Source organism: Pseudophryne corroboree, chromosome 11 (assembly GCF_028390025.1).
Source record: "Pseudophryne corroboree isolate aPseCor3 chromosome 11, aPseCor3.hap2, whole genome shotgun sequence".
NCBI classification, from domain to species: domain Eukaryota; kingdom Metazoa; phylum Chordata; class Amphibia; order Anura; family Myobatrachidae; genus Pseudophryne; species Pseudophryne corroboree.
The window spans coordinates 92,673,554-92,694,686 of record NC_086454.1 but is presented as its reverse complement, the minus strand read 5'-3'; the positions used below and the strand labels follow the sequence as shown (position 1 = coordinate 92,694,686).

Genomic DNA, 21,133 nt, shown 5'->3' with positions numbered 1-21,133 from the left:
GCTATTCATACCAGCACACACCGCAAACACGCCGCACAACGTGGCAATCAACAGAACCCAAGCCAACGGCATGAACCAATGTCAGCAACAGGCTGACTACAACATAACACAACATGTGTGTAACCATAATTAATAACTGCAGATACAGTACGCACTGGGATGGGCGCCCAGCATCCTCTACGGACTAAGAGAAAAGGCTTTACCGGTAGGTATTAAAATCCTATTTTCTCATACGTCCTAGAGGATGCTGGGGATACCAAAAGAACCATGGGGTTATACCAAAGCTCTAGAACGGGCGGGAGAGTGCGGATGACTCTGCAGCACCAATCGACCAAACTCGAGATCGTCATCGGCCAGGGTATCAAACTTGTAAAATTTTGCAAAAGTGTTCGAACCTGACCAAGTTGCAATGCCGAGACCCCTCGGGCAGCCGCCCAAGAAGAGCCCACCTTTCTGGTAGAATGGGCCTTCACCGATTCCAGTAATGGCAATCCGGCTGTGGAATGAGCATGCTGAATCGTGTTACAGATCCAGCGTGCAGTGGTCTGTTTGGAAACAGGACACCCAATCTTGTTGGGAGCATACAGGATAAACAGAGCTTCAGTTTTCCTAATCCGAGCTGTTCTGGCGACATAGATTTTCAGAGCTCTGACCACATCCAAAGATTTAGACTCAACGAAAGAGGCAGTAGCCACTGGCACCACAATAGGTTGGTTCATGTGGCCGGAATCAATGAATGGTAAAAAGAACAGGCGCTGTAACTGGGCTGGTTTTCTAAGCTGCTGTTGGGGGAGGTGATAGTCGTTCACCCTAATGACATAAATATGAAAAAACAAGAACTACCAACTGCGCTAACATATAAATTCAGTTTTTATATTTGTTAAAATCAATTGCACAGATACAAATACACATGAAAAAAATAAAATAATATGGCACTGATGATGCCAAGAAAAATAATAATTTACTCACCGGTAATTCTATTTCTCGTAGTCCGTAGTGGATGCTGGGGACTCCGTAAGGACCATGGGGAATAGCGGCTCCGCAGGAGACTGGGCACAACTAAGAAAGATTTAGGACTACCTGGTGTGCACTGGCTCCTCCCTCTATGCCCCTCCTCCAAGCCTCAGTTAGGAACTGTGCCCGGAAGAGCTGACACAATAAGGAAAGGATTTGGAATCCCGGGTAAGACTCATACCAGCCACACCAATCACACCGTACAACTCGTGATACTATACCCAGTGAACAGTATGAACAACAACTGAGCCTCTCGAATAGATGGCTCCAAACAATAACCCTTTAGTTAGGCAATTACTATATACAAGTATTGCAGACAATCCACACTTGGGATGGGCGCCCAGCATCCACTACGGACTACGAGAAATAGAATTACCGGTGAGTAAATTCTTATTTTCTCTGACGTCCTAGTGGATGCTGGGGACTCCGTAAGGACCATGGGGATTATACCAAAGCTCCCAAACGGGCGGGAGAGTGCGGATCACTCTGCAGCACCGAATGAGCAAACTCAAGGTCCTCCTCAGCCAGGGTATCAAACTTGTAGAATTTAGCAAATGTGTTTAAACCCGACCAAGTAGCAGCTCGGCAAAGTTGTAAAGCCGAGACCCCTCGGGCAGCCGCCCAAGAAGAGCCCACTTTCCTCGTGGAATGGGCTTTTACAGATTTAGGATGCGGCAGTCCAGCCGCAGAATGTTATTGCTTTATGGAATCTTATTTAAGAATATTAATATTTAATATATCATATATGGTATTTAATATATGGATATATTTCAATTAATATGCATTATCATATATATCTGCAAATATATTATGTCAGGCTTACAAATTAATGGGCTGATAAATATATGCAGTCCTTATATATACATATGACATGAAATTATGAAGTTAAGATTCCTTAAAGAGAGTTCAAGCTTGAATATTACCGCTCTTTTTATATGATTCTTTATTTACAGGCAGATCAAATCGTACAGAATAAGATATACACAGTAGTGATATATATACTAATTATAATTATATATGCTTCCTTCGTTACATAACATAAAACAACATGACATAAGTTTCACAAACAGTTTCAATTGCTAACATAAAATGTATACTTGCAAGTTAAAGATTGCCATCCCAAGAATCATTCCTTCTGCATGTTCTCCATGACTTCTCCTCCTGACTGACTTCCTTCCTTCTCCTTCTTCTTCTCCCTCTCCCTCTTCCTTCCTAACTCCTAACTACAAGTCTGGTCCTTTTATCTCATATTTTACCAATTCAAACTATCATATTCTCATAGTTTCCAATGGAATAGGTAATTATAGGTTTGTCAGATTCCAAGGTGTAATAAAACAAACATTGAACTGGGCTGTCGTGTCCTGTTCACGGAGGCATGGTGTCATAAAAGTGTGGTGTCCACACTGCCTTAAGCAAGTATAGTATTGTAAAATCTGGAATGTCTTTTCATCCAAAGTTCTGTTGTATTGACAAGTTTTCCTGGGGTCGGTTACACAATGTTTTATCAATGGATGTGATCTCTTTTCATAGTAGTTAATTTATACTCCCTAGCTTTTAACCTTTACTGGACAATAGACAAACCAGTAGATTCTGATCTACTGTAAGCACACCTGTGAATTCCAATGACCAACAGAGCTCTGTCACATACCTATTATCATTTATGGCCTAATACCTTTTCTCTACAATGACTCTTGATCTTACTGTAACCTCTCTGGCCTTATTTATGACTAGAGCAGAATAAACCTGTTCCCTACACTATTTTTTACCATCTTGCTGTAAAACACAAATATACAGTATATCTATATAAACACATACACAAACCTAATCTCTTAAATCAGCTAAACATTACCTCATACATTCAAACTTATTTCATATCTATTCCTTACTATATATATCCAGTATACTGTCCACTATGGTAACATCGCCTATTTATAATGAATTATATTTTGATTCAGACAATATCCATTGCCCTAATATTATACTAAGTGCAGACAATTACCTATAAGGCAACAGTCGCCCCCTTGTGGCCATGAGAAATTCTTTTGATTGGCCACACATTAAACTAGCGTAATTGCTTCCAAATACATTTCAAAATATTCCTTCAAACATAACTTTCGTTGTAACCATAATATATACCATAAGTGTAATAATAATAACCATTATGATTTTAAAAATCTCTAAAAATTCTTAGCTTACCTAACCTTATTCTACTTTTTAACTAAAGCAGACAAAACTGAGGTTTTTATTCAGTATTCATGAGGAAAACTAATTTCTACAGACATTTGGAATACCATAGCCCAATTGTAGACCTTTTTTCTGTATCTGGATCAGTACGTTTGGACATTTTTGCTGTTCTTGTATGTAGCAATTTACTGGGATAAGACTGTCATCTGCGTGGTTTGCTTGCAATTGGAGATGCCTTGCGTTTGCATTATGGCCTTGCGTTTGCAACATTTGCACCATTACTAGAAGTAGAATTCTTCGTAGCAGCTGCTCCTTTGCTTGCCATTTCGCTGTTTGAGGCAGAGGGCTGTGTACGTCGAGTGCTGTGTCTTGAACATTCAGTACTTGTGACGACCCTCAGTAATAGTAATAGTCTTTATACAGTCTTTAGCAGTTCTGTTTCCTTTGCGTTTATCCAATGCCGCAGTTGTGACCAGTGTCCATATTGCTTTTGCACAAACAGGTTGTGATTTTGAATAGAACAGGCATATATGAAACAGTCTTTTTTTTTTTTTTTTTCTTTCTTTCTTTCCTTGCTTGTTAATAGTAGGTCTTAATTGTCTTCGGGCAATAGTACCACAAATGGCTGTGAGTAGTACACCTACTCTGTTCTGTATTTCCTCACTGAATAAATTACCATGCAGTCTTAAATCTCCTTATTCTACCTTGTACCTATTTATACATCTCAATCTTACATAAACTTATACCAGTTTAACCCATATAAAGGCGTTTTCTATCCTACCTATATTTTGACTAATAATTATTTAAAATGCTTTTGATGTGTATATAGTAACATCCTATCAATACAATAAATGAATATAATTTTGCTTCAAACAGATATTAAATATCATTTAGGAATGGCTTTAAATATATCTAATTCCATCCAATATTATTTTATATGCAGCCATGTGCATATACAGTGACCCTGTTATGCTACAAATAATTATCTTAGACTTGTGACAGTCTTTATTAAGAGAATTATTCATCCCACTTAATAATCTCGGCCCAATTTGTTATAACGCGGTATACCATCCTGTATTAGATATTTAATTACTTTTGAAGCTTTTACGAAGGAAGCATAGGTAGTATCTACTGTGTAATATTAAAAAAACATAAAATATTTACAAGGTATATAATACAATTACATAATATATATATATATATCAGACAAATGTTTACATATATGTGATTAAGGTATATGAAGGGATGAGACAGTTCTGTATAATCACAGTGATGAGATGTGCTGTACACTGTTTTGGGAGTGTACATGTAGTTTGAAAGACAAGTAATGATTACTTGTGATGAAAAGGTTAATGAAAACATTCCCCTTTCTTGTGAAACTAGAAAACTCCTTGAGGATTTGTCCATATATCAGTCTTTAGGGATGCTATGTAGATTTTGCTGGATAGCAGCGATGAAAGGGTTAATGAAGACCTTTTCCCTTGTAAATTGGAGTCTTTTTGGAGTCTTGCACCATTCTGTATACAGGTTGCCAGGATTACTATGAATCAAACAAAAATACATACAATGACTATCACAGATATTTATACAGTGATTTAACATAGCTTGCTATGCATTCTGTCCTATCTGCTGCATGTTATCAGGTACAGAATTTACAAATGTGTCTTTTAACGATTGAATAACAAACAAACAATTGTTTCTGGCCTGTGCCAATCTTTCCTGTCACATTGTGTGTCAATGACAGCACAATTGTCGCTGCAGATATGATGCAGGTTTAATTTGGAAACTGTGGCTGTTTGAACATCAAAGCAAACAATGGCTTCATTGGATCTAACAAGTAAAGGAATGATACTACCGTATTCACTTGTGACCATACTCCCTTGTGATGCAGCCTGGTCCCAGACTGTCTTTAACCATAGCGTTTGCTGCTTGGTGTGGCTCCTTAGTTTGGAAGAATCTTGGAGCTTCTGAAAAAACCTACTTTTGTGGGGAGAGAAACTTGTTAAACTTTGCCAAATATGTATTGCAGGTCCCAGGGCTTTCTGTCTTTCCACACCTGTAATAAAATGGTTATGGCACCAGGGCATAAAAACATTTTCATCCTGGTGATCCTTTTTGTCATTGTTAATTGGTGTGTGGTTTGCAGAATGACACTCTGCATGTGGTCTCTCTGAGAGCATGCAAACATTTGCACCATCACTAGAAGTCTCTGAGTGCTCTGTGGGGGTTACATAAGTTTGGGAACTTTGTTTGTAAACATGCATTCCTGAATTAATTTCATGGATTTTCCCTTTAAACATGTTTCCAGGTGAATACATTTCAAGGTTTGCAACTCTGGTTGCCATGGGAGTTTTCACCATGGGGAACTTCCCCACCCCTGTGTGCACTGTACTGCTGCTATCAGTGTTTAAATCTGCTGACAATTCACCTTTGCCTAAGGGCATAACAAATTCTTCATTTACATTGGGAACTCTGAGAGTGTATTCAGCAGAATACTCATAATCTGAGTTACAATGATCTTCCCCCTTACTAGACACAGTGTAGGGGACATCTCCTATTGCTGCTACCTCCTTTACATTAATGTGCTGTCTGATGATAGACACATCCGGCACATTGCTACTTTCTTCCTTTACCACAGAGGCTGTTCTGCTGGTGGTCTGTGTGACCATAGCAGACTCCATGCGCTGCACATTGATGCAGTCCTGCAACATGTAACCTTCCTTAATTTTAGGATCTTGACTGATTAAGTCATTTCTGACTCCTGTAGACTCTGTGTACAGAGTTTCACATACCTCAACACTATTCCTGTTTGGTGTTTCTATCTCAGCTTGCTTGCTGGATGTTATCTCTTCATCAGAGATCTTGACAATTTGATTACAAACTGTCAGGCTTTTCGCTTCTGCCCCAAACTTTTTCTGTTTATTTTTCTGTTTAAGGGACTTAAATAACGAATGCATTTTTGCATTAATGGTCAGGCACGCCTTACGAAGACGTGAACCTGATTCTTCTTTACATTTCTGTTTGGCTTCTAGAGCCGCAGTTCTGCGCATTTTTCTAAATGCTACAGAAAACTTTTGCATTTTTAACATTTTAATGCTAAATTTATATATTCTTTGTTTTTAGTACTGAAGGTATCCTCTCCTTAAGATTGACCGGTGTCTTAAGGTTAAACTCTAATACCTGGTACATTTATACATTTATTTGGAAATACTCTTTTCCACTGTGCACATTTTCTATTCTAGGCCTTTAAATTCTTTATTCTCATTTGTAACCTATTCCACTGTGATCTTGTATTTTGCCAGCAGGCTTATAGCCTTTGGTGCTGCTTCCTAATAGATATTATGTTAGTTAAAATAACGTATATTGCACTAACACATTTATCCTAGGTTATACAGAATACAAAATTGACATTACACAATGGTAATAAATTTTCATAGATACATCCCCACCGTGATTCTGCAGATTTGGTAGCCAGCTTATAGCATTTGCTACTCCTCATAAATATTATAAATCAGATAATCAGATTCAGTAATAACAAGTCCAATTCGTGGTCGCCAATATTGCTTTATGGAATCTTATTTAAGAATATTAATATTTAATATATCATATATGGTATTTAATATATGGATATATTTCAATTAATATGCATTATCATATATATCTGCAAATATATTATGTCAGGCTTACAAATTAATGGGCTGATAAATATATGCAGTCCTTATATATACATATGACATGAAATTATGAAGTTAAGATTCCTTAAAGAGAGTTCAAGCTTGAATATTACCGCTCTTTTTATATGATTCTTTATTTACAGGCAGATCAAATCGTACAGAATAAGATATACACAGTAGTGATATATATACTAATTATAATTATATATGCTTCCTTCGTTACATAACATAAAACAACATGACATAAGTTTCACAAACAGTTTCAATTGCTAACATAAAATGTATACTTGCAAGTTAAAGATTGCCATCCCAAGAATCATTCCTTCTGCATGTTCTCCATGACTTCTCCTCCTGACTGACTTCCTTCCTTCTCCTTCTTCTTCTCCCTCTCCCTCTTCCTTCCTAACTCCTAACTACAAGTCTGGTCCTTTTATCTCATATTTTACCAATTCAAACTATCATATTCTCATAGTTTCCAATGGAATAGGTAATTTTATAGGTTTGTCAGATTCCAAGGTGTAATAAAACAAACATTGAACTGGGCTGTCGTGTCCTGTTCACGGAGGCATGGTGTCATAAAAGTGTGGTGTCCACACTGCCTTAAGCAAGTATAGTATTGTAAAATCTGGAATGTCTTTTCATCCAAAGTTCTGTTGTATTGACAAGTTTTCCTGGGGTCGGTTACACAATGTTTTATCAATGGATGTGATCTCTTTTCATAGTAGTTAATTTATACTCCCTAGCTTTTAACCTTTACTGGACAATAGACAAACCAGTAGATTCTGATCTACTGTAAGCACACCTGTGAATTCCAATGACCAACAGAGCTCTGTCACATACCTATTATCATTTATGGCCTAATACCTTTTCTCTACAATGACTCTTGATCTTACTGTAACCTCTCTGGCCTTATTTATGACTAGAGCAGAATAAACCTGTTCCCTACACTATTTTTTACCATCTTGCTGTAAAACACAAATATACAGTATATCTATATAAACACATACACAAACCTAATCTCTTAAATCAGCTAAACATTACCTCATACATTCAAACTTATTTCATATCTATTCCTTACTATATATATCCAGTATACTGTCCACTATGGTAACATCGCCTATTTATAATGAATTATATTTTGATTCAGACAATATCCATTGCCCTAATATTATACTAAGTGCAGACAATTACCTATAAGGCAACAATGTGCAAGTTGAATCGTACTACAGATCCAGCGAGCAATAGACTGCTTTGAAGCAGGAGCACCCAGCTTGTTGGGCGCATACAGGATAAATAGCGAGTCAGTTTTCCTGACTCCAGCCGTCCTGGAAACATAGATTTTCAGGGCCCTGACTACGTCCAGCAACTTGGAATCCTCCAAGTCCTTAGTAGCCGCAGGCACCACAATAGGTTGGTTCAAATGAAAAGCTGATACCACCTTAGGAAGAAATTGGGGACGAGTCCTCAATTCCGCCCTATCCATATGGAAAATCAGATAAGGGCTTTTACATGACAAAGCCGCCAATTCTGACACACGCCTGGCCGAAGCCAAGGCCAACAGCATGACCACTTTCCACGTGAGATATTTTAGTTCCACGGTTTTAAGTGGCTCAAACCAATGTGACTTAAGGAAATCCAACACCACGTTGAGATCCCAAGGTGCCACTGGAGGCACAAAAGGGGGCTGAATATGCAGCACTCCTTTAACAAACGTCTGAACTTCAGGCAGTGAAGCCAGTTCTTTTTGGAAGAAAATCGACAGAGACGAAATCTGGACCTTAATGGAACCTAATTTGAGGCCCATAGTCACCCCTGACTGTAGGAAGTGCAGAAATCGACCCAGCTGAAATTCCTCCGTTGGGGCCCTTCTGGCCTCACACCACGCAACATATTTTCGCCATATGCGGTGATAATGGTTTGCGGTCACCTCCTTCCTAGCTTTAATCAGCGTAGGGATGACTTCCTCCGGAATGCCCTTTTCCTTCAGGATCCAGCGTTCAACCGCCATGCCGTCAAACGCAGTCGTGGTAAGTCTTGGAACAGACAGGGTCCCTGCTGCAGCAGGTCCTGTCTGAGCGGCAGAGGCCATGGTACCTCTGATATCATTTCTTGAAGTTCTGGGTACCAAGCTCTTCTTGGCCAATCCGGAACAATGATTATAGTTCTTACTCTTCTCCTTCTTATTATCCTCAGTACCTTGGGTATGAGAGGAAGAGGAGGGAACACATAAACCGACTGTTACACCCACGGTGTCACTAAAGCGTCCACAGCTAGCGCCTGAGGGTCCCTTAACCTGGCGCAATATCTTTTTAGCTTTTTGTTGAGGCGGGACGCCATCATGTCCACCTGTGGCCTTTCCCACCGGTGTACCACCATTTGGAAGACTTCTGGATGAAGTCCCCACTCTCCCGGGTGGAGGTCGTGTCTGCTGAGAAAGTCTGCTTCCCAGTTGTCCACTCCGGGAATGAACACTGCTGACAGTGCTAACACATGATTTTCCGCCCATCAGAGAATCCTTGTGGCTTCTGCCATCGCCATCCTGCTTCTTGTGCCGCCCTGTCGGTTTACATGGGCGACCGCCGTGATGTTGTCTGACTGGATCAGCACCGGCTGGTGTTGAAGCAGGGGTTTTGCCTGACTTAGGGCATTGTAAATGGCCCTTAGTTCCAGAATATTTATGTGTAGGGAAGTCTCCTGACTCGACCATTGTCCCTGGAAGTTTCTTCCCTGTGTGACTGCCCCCCAACCTCGAAGGCTGGCATCCGTGGTCACCAGGATCCAGTCCTGTATGCCGAATCTGCGGCCCTCTAGAAGATGAGCACTCTGCAGCCACCACAGCAGCGACACCCTGGCCCTTGGAGACAGGGTTATCAGCCGATGCATCTGAAGATGCGATCCGGACCACTTGTCCAACAGATCCCACTGAAAGATCCTTGCATGGAACCTTCCGAATGGAATTGCTTCGTAAGAAGCCACCATCTTTCCCAGGACTCGCGTGCAGTGGTGCACCGACACCTGTTTTGGTTTTAGGAGGTCTCTGACTAGAGATGACAACTCCTTGGCCTTCTCCTCCGGGAGAAACACTTTTTTCTGTTCTGTGTCGAGAACCATCCCCAGGAACAGTAGACGCGTTGTAGGAACCAGCTGCGACTTTGGAATATTCAGGATCCAGCCGTGCTGTTGTAGCACTTCCCGAGCTAGTGCTACTCCGATCAACAACTGTTCCCTGGACTTCGCCTTTATAAGGAGATCGTCCAAGTACGGGATAATTAAAACTCCCTTTTTCCGAAGGAGTATCATCATTTCGGCCATTACCTTGGTAAATACCCTCGGTGCCGTGGACAGACCAAACGGCAACGTCTGGAATTGGTAATGACAGTCCTGTACCACAAATCTGAGGTGCTCCTGGTGAGGACGGTAAATGGGGACATGCAGGTAAGCATCCTTGATGTCCAGTGATACCATGGAATCCCCCTCGTCCAGGCTTGCAATCACCGCCCTGAGCGATTCCATCTTGAACTTGAACCTTCTTATATAAGTGTTAAAGGATTTTAAATTTAAAATGGGTCTCACCGAACCGTCCGGTTTCGGTACCACAAACATTGTGGAATAGTAACCCCGTCCTTGTTGAAGGAGGGGTACCTTGATTATCACCTGCTGAGAATACAGCTTGTGAATCGCCTCCAGCACTGCCTCCCTGTCCGGGGGAGCTGTCGGCAAGGCAGATTTGAGGAAACGGCGAGGGGGAGACGTGTCGAATTCCAGCTTGTACCCCTGAGATACTACTTGTAGAATCCAGGGATCCACCCGTGAGCGAGCCCACTGGTCGCTGAAGTTCTTGAGACGGGCCCTCACCGTACCTGGCTCCGCCTGTGGAGCCCCAGCGTCAAGCGGTGGACTCAGAGGAAGCGGGGGAGGACTTTTGTTCCTGGGAACTGGCTGTATGTTGCAGCTTTTTCCCTCTACCTCTGCCTGGGCAGAAAGGACGCGCCTCTAACCCGCTTGCCTTTCTAGGGCCGAAAGGACTGTACCTGATAATACGGTGCTTTCTTTGGCTGTGAGGGAACATGGGGTAAAAATGCTGACTTCCCAGCTGTCGCTGTGGAAACGAGGTCCGAGAGACCATCCCCAAACAACTCCTCACCCTTGTAAGGCAAAACTTCCATGTGCCTTTTAGAATCTGTATCTCCTGTCCACTGCCGAGTCCACAATCCTCTCCTGGCAGAAATGGACATTGCGTTTATTTTAGATGCCAGCCGGCAAATATCCCTCTGTGCATCTCTCATGTATAAGACAGCGTCTTTAATATGCTCTACAGTTAGCAATATAGTGTCCCTGTCTAGGGTATCAATGTTTTCCGAGAGGGAATCTGACCACGCAGCTGCAGCACTGCACATCCATGCTGAAGCAATAGCCGGTCTCAGTATAATTCCTGAGTGTGTATATACAGACTTCAGGATAGCCTCCTGCTTTCTATCCGCAGGCTCCTTTAGGGCGGCCGTGTCCGGAGACGGTAGTGCCACCTTTTTTGACAGACGTGTGAGCGCTTTATCCACCCTAGGGGATGTCTCCCAACGTGACCTGTCCTCTGGCGGGAAAGGGTACGCCATTAGTAACTTTTTAGAAATTACCAGTTTCTTATCGGGGGAAGCCCACGCTTCTTCACACACTTCATTTAATTCATCAGATGGGGGAAAAACCACTGGTAGCTTTTTCTCCCCAAACATAATACCCTTTTTTGTGGTACCTGGGGTAATATCAGAAATGTGCAACACATTTTTCATTGCCGTAATCATATAACGAGTGGCTCTATTGGAATGTACACTAGTCCCATCGTCGTCGACACTGGAGTCAGTATCCGTGTCGACATCTGTGTCTGCCATCTGAGGTAGTGGGCGTTTTAGAGCCCCTGATGGCTTTTGAGACGCCTGGGCAGGCACGGGCAGAGAAGCCGGCTGTCCCACATCTGCTATGTCGTCAAACCTTTTATGTAAGGAGTTGACAATGTCGCGTAATTCCTTCCACATGTCCATCCATTCAGGTGTCGACCCCGCAGGGGGTGACATCACATTTATCGGCACCTGCTCCGCCTCCACATAAGCCTCCTCATCAAACATGTCGACACAGCCGTACCGACACACCGCACACACACAGGGAATGCTCTGACTGAGGACAGGACCCCACAAAGTCCTTTGGGGAGACAGAGAGAGAGTATGCCAGCACACACCAGAGCGCTATATAATGCAGGGATACACACTACACACAGTGATTTTTCCCCTATAGCTGCTATAATACACAGTTTGCGCCTAAATTTAGTGCCCCCCCTATCTTTTTTACCCTATTGAGCCTGGAAACTGCAGGGGAGAGCCTTGGGAGCGTCCTTCCAGCGGAGCTGTGAGAGGAAATGGCGCCAGTGTGCTGATGGAGATAGCCCCGCCCCCTTCTCGGCGGACTTCTCCCGCTTTTTTCAGGATATTTTTGGAAGGGGATTTTACACATATATAGTCTTACTGACTATATTATGTGTTTTTTTTTTGCCAAGCCAAGGTACTCTTATTGCAGCCCAGGGCGCCCCCCCTCCCCAGCGCCCTGCACCCATCAGTGACCGGAGTGTGTGGTGTGCATGGGGAGGAATGGTGCACAGCTGCAGTGCTGTGAGCTACCTTAATGAAGACCGGAGTCTTCAGCCGCCGATTTCCTGGACGTTCTTCTTGCTTCTGGCTCTGCAAGGGGGACGGCGGCGCGGCTCCGGGACCGGACGACCGAGGCTGGGCCTGTGTTCGATCCCTCTGGAGCTAATGGTGTCCAGTAGCCTAAGAAGCCCAAGCTAGCTGCAAGCAGGTAGGTTCGCTTCTTCTCCCCTCAGTCCCTCGTAGCAGTGAGTCTGTTGCCAGCAGATCTCACTGAAAATAAAAAAACTAAATATACTTTCTTTTCTAAGAGTTCAGGAGAGCCCCTAGTGTGCAACCAGCTCGGCCGGGCACAAAATTCTAACTGAGGTCTGGAGGAGGGGCATAGAGGGAGGAGCCAGTGCACACCAGGTAGTCCTAAATCTTTCTTAGTTGTGCCCAGTCTCCTCCGGAGCCGCTATTCCCCATGGTCCTTACGGAGTCCCCAGCATCCACTAGGACGTCAGAGAAATAATATTGATACTGAGCCTTAATAAGCCACTCTCTGACACACAATTATTCACTCAGGGCAGTCTTTGTGCAAAAATGCCGGCATATGCAACTATTGCTGGAAGATGGAAATAGTCCTGCAACGCATGCGTTTGTATAGATAGAATGGCGTCCAGGTAGTGAGGAATAGTTACCAAGTCCCTGGTGGTAATTCAGCCGGGTATTCCACCTAGCGGGGTTCTGGAGTGATCTCTCTATCCCACGCAGTGAAGATGGTGATTCTCCCTTTATTTATATCCACACTGAAGGGACTGGAATCACCTGATGAAGTGCAAAGTCCTGTGTAACGCCTGCAGGAATCCTCAGCAACGCCCTGGTCAGAGATGTGGCCCACTAACGCGTTTCATTGTCACTTGGCAGCTTTATCAAAGGTGATACAACACTGGCTCTACCCCCTTTATATAGGGACTATAATAATCACACATCATTAACACAGGTGCAACCTGTGCAAATACATATATGCAAAATTATAAAAAACAATCTAATACTCTTTGAGCAGCAGCAAGAATCAGACCCTTCTATTTTCTATCAATAATATCAAAAAACGAGGTTTATAAACCATAATTTAGCCATAAAAATACATATTTAATTTATTTAAGCAGGTCACATGACCACGATCACATGATACCTCAGCCACACGGGCCGGATACCCATTGGTCCTATCCTATCATCAAAACACTGTTCCCATGGATACCGCTATTTTTATGGCTAAGTCATGGTTTATAAGCCTCGTTTTTTGATATTATTGATAGAAAATAGAAGGGTCTGTCTTCTTGCGCTGCTCAAAGAGTATTAGATTGTTTTTTATAATTTTGCATATATGTATTTGCACAGGTTGCACCTGTGTTACTGATGTGTGATTATTATAGTCCCTATATAAAGGGGGTAGAGCCAGTGTTGTATCACCTTTGATAAAGCTGCCAAGTGACAGTGAAACGCGTTAGTGGGCCACATCTCTGACCAGGGCGTTGCTGAGGATTCCTGCAGGCGTTACACAGGACTTTGCACTTCATCAGGTGATTCCAGTCCCTTCAGTGTGGATATAAATAAAGGGAGAATCACCATCTTCACTGCGTGGGATAGAGAGATCACTCCAGAACCCCGCTAGGTGGAATACCCGGCTGAATTACCACCAGGGACTTGGTAACTATTCCTCACTACCTGGACGCTATTCTATCTATACAAACGCATGCGTTGCAGGACTATTTCCATCTTCCAGCAATAGTTGCATATGCCGGCATTTTTGCACAAAGACTGCCCTGAGTGAATAATTGTGTGTCAGAGAGTGGCTTATTAAGGCTCAGTATCAATATTATTTTCTTGGCATCATCAGTGCCATATTATTATTATTTTTTTCATGTGTATTTGTATCTGTGCAATTGATTTTAACAAATATAAAAACTGAATTTATATGTTAGCGCAGTTGGTAGTTCTTGTTTTTTCATATTTATCAAATAAAGTATTCAGCTCATGGGCCAGATGTACTAAGCCTGAAAAGTGATAAATATCACTGCGATAAAGCACCAGCCAATTGGCTCCTAACTGTCATTTTTCAAACACAGCCTGTAACATGGCAGTTAGGAGCCGATTGGCTGGTGCTTTATCACAGTGATATTTATCACTTTTCAGGCTTAGTACATCTCCCCTCATGAGAGGGAGGAAACGTTATTTCAGGTTTCTTTTCCTTATACATACAGACCCTTTTATACGGAACAGAAGGGTCCTCAGTGATATGCAAAACCTCTTTAATAGCCACAATCATGTACTGAATGCTCTTTGCCAATTTAGGATCTAATCTGGAATCACTATAGTCGACACTGGAATCAGTGTCCGTGTCGGTATCTGTGTCTGCCAACTGGGTAAACGTACGTTTCTGTGACCCCGAGGGGACCTGAACTTGTAATAACATATCTTCCACAGATTTCTTCCATGCTTGGGTCTGAGACTCAGACTTGTCCAATCTTTTACTAATACGAGCCACATTAGCATTCAAAGCATTCAATACATTTACCCAATCAGGAGTCGGCGGTGCCGACATGTTCACCCCCACCGCCTTTTGCGTCTCTAATACAGTCTACTCCTGTGAAGAGCACTCAGCCTCAGACATGCCAACACACATGTAATACACACCCACAGACACACTGGGCTTATAGGGGACAGACCCACAGAGAAGCCTGTCAGATAGACACAGAGGGAACTTGCCAGCTCACACCCCAGCGCCAAATCAATGGGTCAGAAGCGTTAACAAAAATGCCCCAGATCTGTAGCGCTTTTTACATTATATAATATTGCACCAAGTCACCATGGCCCCCCTCGTTTTGCACCCTGATACTTGGTCAGCAGTGTGAGGAAGGACCAGTGTCTCTGCAGCCAGCGGAGAGGAAATGGCGCCGGGTGAGCTGTGGGGACAAAGCTCCGCCCCCTTAATGGCGCGCTTCCGTCCCGCTCTTTTATATATGGATTATACTGGCGGGGGTTAGGACCGTGTTGTACACTGATGTCCCCTCTTGCCAGACTGTCACTGAGGTTATTTAAGCTGCCCCCCCCCCCGCGCCCTGCACCCAGAAGTGCTGTGTGTTGTGAGCGGGAGCTTGGCGCGCAGCATCCGTCCACTGCGTGGTACCTCAGGAGAATGCCGTCACTGAAGTCTTCTTTCTTCTTCTACTCACCTGTCTTCTGACTTCTGGCTCTGTAAGGGGGGTGACGGCCGGCTGTGGGAGCGAGCATCTGAGCGTACCCAGCGATCAAACCCTCAGGAGCTAATGGTGTCCTTTAGCCAGAAGCAGAGCCCTTAAACTCCCTAGAAGTGGGTCATACTTCTCTCCCCTCAGTCCCACGAAGCAGGGAGGTTGTTGCCAGCAGCCTCCCTGAACATAAAAAACCTAACAAAAAAGTATTTTCAGAGAAACTCAGTAGAGCTCCCCTGTAGTGCTTCCAGTCTCACTGGGCACAATTCTAAAACTGGAGTCTGGAGGAGGGGCATAGAGGGAGGAGCCAGTGCACACCCCTTTTCAAGTCTTAAAGTGCTCATGTCTCCTGCGGATCCCGTCTATGCCCCATGGTTCTTTTGGTGTCCCCAGCATCCTCTAGTACGTATGAGAAACTTAGTTTAGCACTTAATTATTGTTCTACATATGTACCTGGTCGCGGTTGGCGGGCCCATATATTTTTGTCCAAAAATTATGCTAAGCACCTCAGTTTTACTGTATGTTAGACTGCAGAGTATATTATAATTAATCTGATTAGTTGTACTATAGTGTGTGCATTTTCTTTTATTTCTGTGTGTAACTACAAGTCTCAGCATGAGAGCACCTCTTATTATGTTATGCTTTAGAGTGTGCAATCCAAGGTACCCCCCACCCCCCTTAATTAAATTTTATGGCAATGCATTGCTAATTACACAATTTTTTATTAATAAGTGACAATTCATAGGCCACAGGTACAAGATAGTGAGGGTGGATAAAATAATAAATTATAGCGTTTGATGTTAAACAGAGATGCCAACTCTCACCTGCTATACAGAGATCAAATGATTGCCTTGATGGCTTCTTTTCAGGATGACAAGCTGTGGATGAGATAGAGGTCAGCTTTTAATTATTCCTCACATACCAGCTCACTAAAAATAAGCATAGAGTATATATCAGGGGCAAAGGCAGGCTGGAGTCATCAGGCTGATTCAGAGTCATCTGTGGCCGCATTGCGTCCTTTGAATAATGTGCGTCACGTGTATTAGAATCTTCATATGTATTAATTTGAGCCGTATCAATATGACTGTTCCGTACCTATACATCCTATTGTGACTCAACCTGTGTGTGTGTGTATCTATAAATTTTATATATATATATATATATATATATATATATATATATACTAGGTGCTTCATCGCGCCCTACGGGCGCTCTTCACACCGTCGGAAGGGGCTGCGCCCCTTTAACCCCTGCAGAGACGCGGGACGTTGGGGAGGGGACACAAAGACGCGGGGCGGCGGGGAGGAGACAGACGGGGTGGGGACACAGAGATGCGGGGCGGGGACACAGACGCAGGGCGGGGACACAGAGACGCAGGGTGGCAGGGAGGGGATACAGAGAGGCGGGCGGCAGGGAGGGGACGCAGAGAGGCGGGGCGGCAGGGAGGGGAGGCACATACGCGGGGCGGCAGGGAGGGGACGCAGAGACACGGGCGGCAGGGAGGGGACGCAGAGACGCGGGGAGGGAGGGGACGCAGAGACGCAGGGTACCAGGGAGGGGACGCAGAGATGTGGGGCGTCAGGGAGGGGACGCAGAGAGGCGGCAGGGAGGGGACGCAGAGAGGCGGGGCAGCAGGGAGGGGAGGGGAGGCAGATACGCGGGGCGGCAGGGAAGGGACGCAGAGACGCAGGGCGGCAGGGAGGGGACGCAGAGACGCAGGGATGGGACACAGACGCAGGGCAGCAGGGAGGGGACGCAGAGACGCGGGCGGCAGGGAGGGGACGCAGAGACGCGGGCGGCAGGGAGGGGACGCAGAGAGGCGGGCGGCAGGGAGGGGACGCAGAGACGCGGGCGGCAGGGATGGGGCGCAGAGACGCGGGCGGCAGGGAGGGGACGCAGAGATGCCGGCGGCAGGGAGGGGACGCAGAGACGCGGGCGGCAGGGAGGGGAGGCAGAGACGCGGGGCGGCAGGGAGGGGACGCAGAGACGCGGGTTACCAGGGAGGGGACGCAGAGACGTGGGGCGGCAGGGAGGGGACGCAGAGACGCGGGCGGCAGGGAGTGGACGCAGAGACGCGGGCGGCAGGGAGAGGACGCAGAGACGCGGGCGGCAGGGAGGGGACGCAGAGATGCGGGGCGGCAGGGAGGGGACAGAGAGACCAGGGCGGCAGGGAGGGGACGCAGAGACGCGGGCGGCAGGGAGGGGACGCAGAGACGCGGGCGGCAGGGAGGGGCCGCAGAGACGCGGGCGGCAGGGAGAGGACGCAGAGACGCGGGGTGGCAGGGAGGGGACACAGAGATGCGGGGTGGCAGGGAGGGGACAGAGACGCGGGGCGGCAGGGAGGGGATGCAGGGCGGCACGGAAGGGACGCAGAGACGCGGGCGGCAGGGAGAGGACGCAGAGACGCGGGGTGGCAGGGAGGGGACAGAGACGCGGGGCGGCAGGGAGGGGATGCGGGGGCGGCACGGAAGGGACGCAGAGACGCGGGGCGGCAGGGAGGGAACGCAGAGATGCGGGGCGGCAGGGAGGGAACGCAGAGACGCGGGGCGGCAGGGAGGGAAAGCAGAGACGCGGGGCGGCAGGGAGGGAACGCAGAGACGCGGGGCGGCAGGGAGGGAACGCAGAGACGCGGGGCGGCAGGGAGGGGATGCAGAGACGTAGGGCGGCAGGGAGGGGACGCAGAGACGCGGGGCGGCAGGGAGGGGACGCAGAGACGCGGGGCGGCAGGGAGGGGACGCAGAGACGCAGGGCGACAGGGAGGGAATGCAGAGAAGCGGGGCGGCAGGGAGGGGACGCAGAGACGCGGGGCGGCAGGGAGGGGACGCAGAGACGCAGGGAGGGGATGCAGAGATGCGGGGGGCGCCAGGGAGGGGACGCAGAGACACGGGCGGCTGGGAGGGGACGCAGAGAGGCGGAGCTGCTTGTGCACTCTCACCTGTGAAGTTGGTGTAGCGGCCACATTAGCAGGCGCTCTGTCCCCCGTCTCTGGCCTGTGGAGCCGGCAGCCCAGGCCCTGTGGTGTACAGTCCGGGAATGGATGGTGGGAGGCAGCGTTGTGTTCGGTGTGCGGAGGAGGCAGCGGGTGTCTGTACCGGCGCAGGGGGGGCTATGAAGCCTTCTCCTGCGCCACCCGTCCCTCCTGATGTGTATGGCGGCGGCGGCAGAAGTTACAGGCGCGGGTGATGCTGCGCCGTAACTGCAATCTCTTCGTCCGTTGTGCGGACGGCGTCTGGCGGGACAGTGGGTCCCAGGCGCGGCTGCAGTGCGGGAGCTGGCGTTGGGAGGGTGTGGAGGGCGGGAGGGGTGGTGCGGGCTGCGGCTGTCTGGTCGGCCGTGGTGCGGGCGGCAGGACCCGGCCACCGTGTCCGTGGCGCGGATAGCTGTGGGAGGTGCTGGCTTCTGCGGCGGGTGGGTTCGGTGCGGTGGGTTAGGCTGGGCAGTGTGTGCTGGTGAGTTATGCAGGCGTCGGGGGTGTCTGGGCTGTCAGTGGCTGCTGGAGGGGGGTTTGGGGTGTGTGGTGCGGGTGGAATTGGGGTGTAGGTGGCACGGGAGGGGTCTGTGGTTACCTGGCAGTGTGGGGTGTCCATGCCCTGGTGGCTTCTGGCTCAGTGGTAAACGCAGGATTTTCATGGGGGGGGGGGGGTTTCGCGCGTGTATGTGTGTGTGTGCTCGTAATTGAGTAGCCAGCACACTGCACAAGCTGTGTGTGTGTGTGTATGTATGTATGTATGTATATATATATATATATATATATATATATATATAGACATATACATACATACGTACATACACACACACATACATATACACACACACACACACACACACACACACACACACACACACACAGAACATCTGTACATAGACATACACACATACTGTACACAGCATACATGTGTACAGTACACACACAGTTTACATGCACACATCATACACACACACACACACACACACACACACACACACACACACACACACTATACATGTACTTAGCATACATACATTAATACACACACACACACTATACATTTTACATAGCAATACACACATCCATTAACATTGAACAGAACCCCCTCCTCACCTTACACTACAGTGGGAGCCGAAAAAAGTCTCAGTATTTAACTCGATATAGCATTCAGTGCAAGACAATCCAAATTTCATATGGACAGCATGCAGGACTGTTCTGATTCTTTGTCCACAGTAGTAGCTGTAATCTGCTGCTGTCCTCAATGCTGTCCTCACTCTGAATCAGAGTGCTATATCGAGTTAAATACTGAGACTTTTAATTGATTTATAGGGACTCCATCCCAACTTCTACTTCTCTTCAGTCAGAGAGTTTTTGTTCTTACATATAAAAAATACAAACTTGGGAAAAGCACCACCAGGATTATCATGATGAAAAATATCCCCATTATACACTGAAATACATGGTATTTTGCGACTCATTTAGGTGGTTGGAATTCCACCATACAAGGTACACCTTGAATTCACCAGGGTGTTACTAAAGGTGGAGGTCACATGTTTATGTGAGTTAATGCACTAGGAGGCGCCTATTCTTATCTTTTGTTTTGTAGATTTCAAACGGTTAGCCTGAACAGCAAACCACAGGAGAAAAGGGCTGCCACCCTATATAATGCGGGTAGTGCACTTCCAAAAGGAAAAGTCCTGTTACCACAGAGGAGGAAAAAGGACATTTTACTAAGCTTTAAGGAGAGGAGTAGCGCCAGTACCACCTATACTATTTTCTTTCTATATATATATATATATATATATATATATATATATAAAAGAAAACTGGTACGGTAAATAAGGACTCAGGCAGTTTTCAGTAAACCACAGTGACTTTACTGGCATCATACACTGAAGAACAGCATACACAGGCTTGAGCATGGTCACACAGGTACATACGGAAAATAAAGCAACAAACATAAAAGGTCCTAGCACTACCCGTGCTCAATAGTCATTCTGCTGCAGTGGCTTGCAGCCACACATGCCGTGATCTCCTGGAATGGCCAATTGTCCACAGTCCCTGGCACTGCAAACTGTTCCCTATTCACTGGCCTCTAACAGGCATTAGTGCACAGAACTCTGGGTAAATGGGAGATTTAAACTTTTCCCCTGCGCCTGACTTCATGTTTTTTCTGGGTGAGCTGGAAAATCCGGACCTCTGTTTCTCCAGTTGCAGCTGAGCAGAATATGTAGGTCTTGTTTTCTTCTCCCTTGGAGGAATAGAGTCCACCAGAAAGATTGTAGTGCTAGGGACTGTAAACGTTGGCTGTGCCAGAAGAGTATGGCAGATGGTGGCTGCAGGCCATTGCAGCAGAAGGATTATTGAGCACAGGAAGTGCTAAGACCTTTTATATTCATTTCTTTATTTTCTGTATGTACCTGTGTG

At 46.0% G+C, this 21,133-nt stretch overlaps 1 protein-coding gene across 1 annotated transcript in view; it reads right to left on the bottom strand.

The window, feature by feature from the left end:
- The window catches only part of F2 (coagulation factor II, thrombin), a 108,299-nt gene that overhangs the window by 28,595 nt on the left and 58,571 nt on the right, over positions 1 to 21,133 (bottom strand). Inside the window, exon 4 of the mRNA XM_063944540.1 lies at positions 16,563 to 16,616. Within this exon, the coding sequence (XP_063800610.1) occupies positions 16,563 to 16,616 (54 nt within the window). The remainder of the gene's footprint in view (positions 1 to 16,562; positions 16,617 to 21,133) is intronic.